General features: G+C 32.0%; 1 protein-coding gene across 1 annotated transcript; it reads left to right on the forward strand.

The window, feature by feature from the left end:
- The first annotated feature begins 498 nt into the window (after positions 1-498).
- On the forward strand, positions 499-1903 carry LOC129950483 (uncharacterized). Its single transcript, XM_056062421.1, has 3 exons — positions 499-673; positions 735-821; positions 873-1903. Exons 1-3 carry the CDS (start codon positions 622-624, stop codon positions 1901-1903), a joined length of 1170 nt encoding a protein of 389 aa, XP_055918396.1. The 5' UTR covers positions 499-621.
- Positions 1904-5318: the final 3415 nt, after the last annotated feature.

Raw genomic sequence — 5318 nt, forward strand, 5'->3', positions numbered from 1 at the left:
AGAGGTGTCAGGTTTTAGTGGACTCGGTGCCACGTAGATGCGAAGAATCATAAAAAACAATTTATATGCATCAAAGAACTAATTGTAAGCTAACATTATTTGTATACTTTCATATAACTTATTACAATTTTTTTTACTTCTTACGTAATAGATCTAGTACCTTGTATGGCACTGCTATTTTTATGAATAGCCATATCGTCGGTATCCTGCAAAAACGTCTCAAGTCCACTTTTTTGTGAAATAGAGTTAATAATGCAAAAATGTCCCAAAAGTCATAATCCATGTCGTGAAAAAAATCCCATCTCTATTTAAAGTATTTATGTAGTTATTGTATTAAAACCATCCATTCTATGTCCAAAACATCCAAGTGCGTAGAGCAAGAAAGACCCAAGTGGACTTGGGTCCTTTTTGCACAACTCTTTTATTTCCTTTTTTTCATTTTATCTGCAAAAAAAGCCCAAGTACTGAAATTCAAATAAAAACTATTTCATGGCCTACTTGAATTTTTTTATTAGGGGATTTCCCAAATAGTTTTGCTTTGAATTTACGTTAAGAAAAATGATCATTATTGAAAGTTGTTCATGTGAGTAGGTTGAGCTTTTTTACTCTATTTTAAGAAAAATGAATTTCTCAAGCCGAAGTGCTGTTCTTCTACAGCTTGCGTTAAAAAAAGGTTATTATTTTGTTTCAAAATAGCTAGAACGTTGTTTAACTTAATGATTAATTACTTTCAGAACATTCCAATAAAAATTTTGATATTATAAATTTTAACAAACCCAGTACTTCAAGAGCTTCAAAAACAAAATCTACGGTATCAAATGGTACTTCCTGACTTTTGAAAATCATTTCATGATTTTGAATTTTATGTTTAGATATTCAAGAACCCATTCCTGGATGTAGTAAAGAAAACAGCGAAAAAGAATGGGATGAATCAAGCCTTGACCAAGATTTTTCAGGCGACGATGATGACCTTGATTATATTCCTGACAACAACAACGAATCAAGCGATAATGATGGTGAAGGAGATGTCGTGGTTTTGGAGGCGCCTCAAGAATCTACTGCAGAAACACCAATCGCTGAAAAGAAAAATAGAAGGTGGAGAAAATCGTGTCCAGAACTATGGAAACGAAATTTAAAGCATGCTGATTTAATACGAGGTAAGAATCCCAAGCAATCAAAGTGTGAAAAATGTCGTTTTAAATGCAAGGACAAATTTACGGAAGAACAGCGACTAAAAATGTGCAAAGACTTTTGGAAGTTACCATATCAACGCCAAAAAGATTTCATTTTAAATGCGGTAGTCGATTCGCAGATACAAAGGCCCCGAGTAAGATCTTCAATTAAAAAAGTTAACCGTAGTGTAGCTAGATCGTACTTTTTGAAAAATGAAAACTCCAATGTACGGGTTTGTCGCGACTTTTTTTGTGGGACCCTAAGTATTTCGAGTAGCACAATTAAAACGGCGTTTAAATATAAAGGGCCAACCGGAGTTTTTTGTAAAGAAGACGAAAGGGGCCGATCAAAACCCGCAAATAAAATATCGGATGAAAATTTAACACGCATTAAGGACCACATCGAAAGCTTTCCAACTGTAGAGTCTCACTACTGCCGCAAAAGTTCTAATCGGATGTATTTAGATGCAAATCTGAGTATATCAAAAATGTATGCCTTATTCTTAGAAAAATACAAGAGTGACACGTCAACAAAGATACCTTCATCGACTACCTACAGGAAAGTTTTCGGTGAGTGCTACAATTTGTCGTTCTTTCGTCCAAAGAAAGATCAATGCCAAGCATGTGAAAAAGGCAAAGATAGCCAAAATGCTGATTACATTGCCCATTTAAAAAGAAAAAAAGAATGTTGCAAAATCCTTGGACAAAGAAAGGGCCATCAAGGAGCCTAATTTCATGGCATGCACATTCGACTTGCAATCGGTGTTGCAAATTCCTTCAAGCGATGTAAGTCCAATGTATTACAGCCGAAAACTATGTGCATATAACTTAACTATTTACAACGCCGCTCCACCTAACGATGCTTTTTGCTATTTTTGGACAGAAACTGATGGCAAAAGAGGAAGCAATGAAATTGGTTCGTGCTTGTATAAGTATTTGCATCAACTATCACCAAAAATAAAAGAAGTGTCTTTTTTTTCTGATACGTGCAGTGGCCAAAATAGAAATAAAAATATTTCAATATTATTTCTCTATTTGGTTCAAACTTTAAATTTAGATATAATTGAACACAAATTTCTAGAAATTGGACACAGCTACGTGGAAGTTGATAGCATGCACAGCGCAATCGAGAGGCAAAAAAAGAATTTTCCAGTCTATACGATCCAGGACTGGCTGACTATATTCAGACTCGCACGTTCCAAAAGACTTAAGAGCAAAGGAAATCAGTATAATATAACCCAAATGCGATACACTGACTTTCTGGACTTGTCACAACTGTCGGATATTATAAAAAACAAAAATTTGGACGAAAATGGAGACAAGGTTAACTGGTTAAAAGTAAAATCTTTTAGGTACCAAAAGATAAAACCTGGTGTGATGGAATACAAATATGACCACACTGAAACTTATAAAGAGATACGTGTTTTTGGTAAAGGTCGTCCAATTAATTTAAAAGAAGTTACCATCAAAAGAGTCTATAACAGCAGCCTTCCCATAAGTGTGGAAAAGAAAAAAGATTTACTTAGTCTTTGCAAGTCAGGAGCCATACCGGAAGAGTTTCACCAATGGTACAAAAACTTAAAAACAAGCAAAATCACCAGAAATAAGGCCCCAGAGCCCGATATAAATGAGGATTCGGAATCAGACCAAGATTAATACATAACAAAAAAAAACAAAAACAAAATGTTTATAAAAAACCCATATCCCTTTAAACCTTTTTTTTTAATGCAAAAAAGACCTATGTCCAAGATTCATTTAATTTTTGTATAAAAAAAAGTTGAATAAATTGAATTGAGTTAAATTTTTTGGTTTCATCTTATTTATAAATACTTTTACTATCAGATTTTAATTACAATTTTCAAATCAAAACTGCTTAGTGATTTTTCCGGCCGCCATGAACTTTAAATCTTCAATAACTCAGAAACACAAAAATGTGACTTGAGATGTTTTTGCAGGATACCGACGATATATTTTAAAAGAGGTTTTTACTATGACAAAGCTAACGGTAAAAAATCGATAATACTTTTTGAATATAAGAATGAAACAGCAACAACTTGTGTGTGCTACCACCAAGTTCATAGGCTATAGTTATAGCTATTTCACGGGGCCAACCTGATCATCAGACTCCTTTAGTGGTGCTTAATCGCTTTTTGTTCAATTTAATTTTTTTGAAGAACTTTTGTCCGAGCTGGGCTTGAACAAGCGATCTAGCGTGTGAGGAGCTAGTGCACTACGCACTACGCCACCGCACCCACATGAAAGTTGTAAGCCAATTACAGGTTTTTTCGTTCTATCGAACTATACTGAACCGATTAGCATTTTTCTAAGCACACACAAGTAATTTTGTTGTTTTATTCAGTTTCTTTCTATTATCTCCTCTCTTTTTCATAAGCCAACGATTACTTTTTATTATGAATAAAATATTTTAGTATGTAATTAGAAGTTTAACGAAATAAATTATAACGTTGATAATGAAGGCCTTTTTGTTTTATTTGGAGAGCCCGCACATGTTTACATCCTTTTAAAAATCGAGAAATGAAAAGTCGAAAAATGTCAAAATTTTCAATTCGACAGATCGGACCCATTAAAATAACTTCCTATGGGAAGTTAAAAAAACTTTCAAAAATTTGGCTGAAATTGATACAAATTGGTTTTCAACCAAAAATGTCACAAAAAAAATAGTAATTGAAATCACGCTTGTTTTTTCATATTCAAAACACTGTTTCTAAATTTAAATACTAAACTTTTTTTTAGAAAACAACACAAAAAAATGAATACAAAAAATAATAAAAACAATTAAAAAGTGATAAAGATTGGTTTCCACCTCAAAAATCTCTAGACCAAAGAAAGATATTGATTGTTTACTTGTTTTATCTAAAAAATAATTTATTTTTAATATTTTGTAAGACTTTTAGAAATATTATCAGATGGACACGATTGGAAATATATCAGTGTGAGTCGCTTTTGAGCCTCTGCAATTTTTTAAACACATTTTTGCTAAAATTTTCAAAGCGAAGTAAAATCACTTACCAATTTAAATTAATAATTTTTAAATTACAACGCCAACAAACCAACATCAAGAAACCCTTCATTTTTAGGACAACCGAAACCGACCGCGACTCGTGAAGCACCTCTTTTTTTTTTAAATTAACTTTAATGCATACGCACTTATGATTTTAAATATTTGTTTTTTTGCTGCACAATGAAATAATCACTAAAGAAACCAAATTAAAATTTTTAAACTAAACTGCACCCATCAAAATTTCCAACAGCTGGTACGTAGTTGATAAAAACAACAATTTAATCTTCACATTTAACAAATTGTGCTTCGTAATTAACTAATATTGTTAACATAAACTTAAATTTTACTATTTACTTAAAACTTTTATTATATTATCCGTACCGAATCTTTAAAATAAATATTTTAATTTAATTTTATTTTTTCATTTCGAGACGATCGCGAGTGGCACAATAACTTTACAAACTTTTCCTGTCGAGTGTCGAGCCAATTACCAAAGAATAAAGATAAAGAAGATGAATGCATGTGAGTACATCATCATGACGTAACAATGGCGGTTTAACTGATGAATTGTGCCAGTGTAGTGGTGTAAAATGCATGGAACCTAAACTCTTATAATAACAATTGTGAACTAATACTCTGCTTCCAAGTGTGATTCCAAGATTTCGATCGAAGTTTAACTATATATGGTTACATTGGATCGCATGATAAATGAAAGACTGAATTAAATGGAATCGTAGGGATATTCATTATTATTATTTTTTTGTTTACACTTCAGAATTTCAGAAAGTAGTTAGCTTATATAACAAGCTTCAAACCACCATCAGAGGCTCATCATAAGTGCATGTGTTAGTTGTTATTAAGATAATAATACAATTAAAGCCTAACACACGCACAAAATACAAAACATAATTAACATTAACATGAATAAATACAGAACAACAAAAGATAAAATAAAGACGTTTAAACAATGATTTTAATCCCACCTTATTTAAATTTAAATCTATCGATGAACAGTTTAAATTATATTAAATGCTCATTCGACTTAAAGCTTAATTTTTCCCATAATTAGTTCTATGGAAGTCAATATGTATAAAATCAAAAGAACGAAGGTGATGAGTTCCGCC

Source organism: Eupeodes corollae, chromosome 3 (genome assembly GCF_945859685.1).
Source record: "Eupeodes corollae chromosome 3, idEupCoro1.1, whole genome shotgun sequence".
NCBI classification, from domain to species: Eukaryota; Metazoa; Arthropoda; class Insecta; order Diptera; family Syrphidae; genus Eupeodes; species Eupeodes corollae.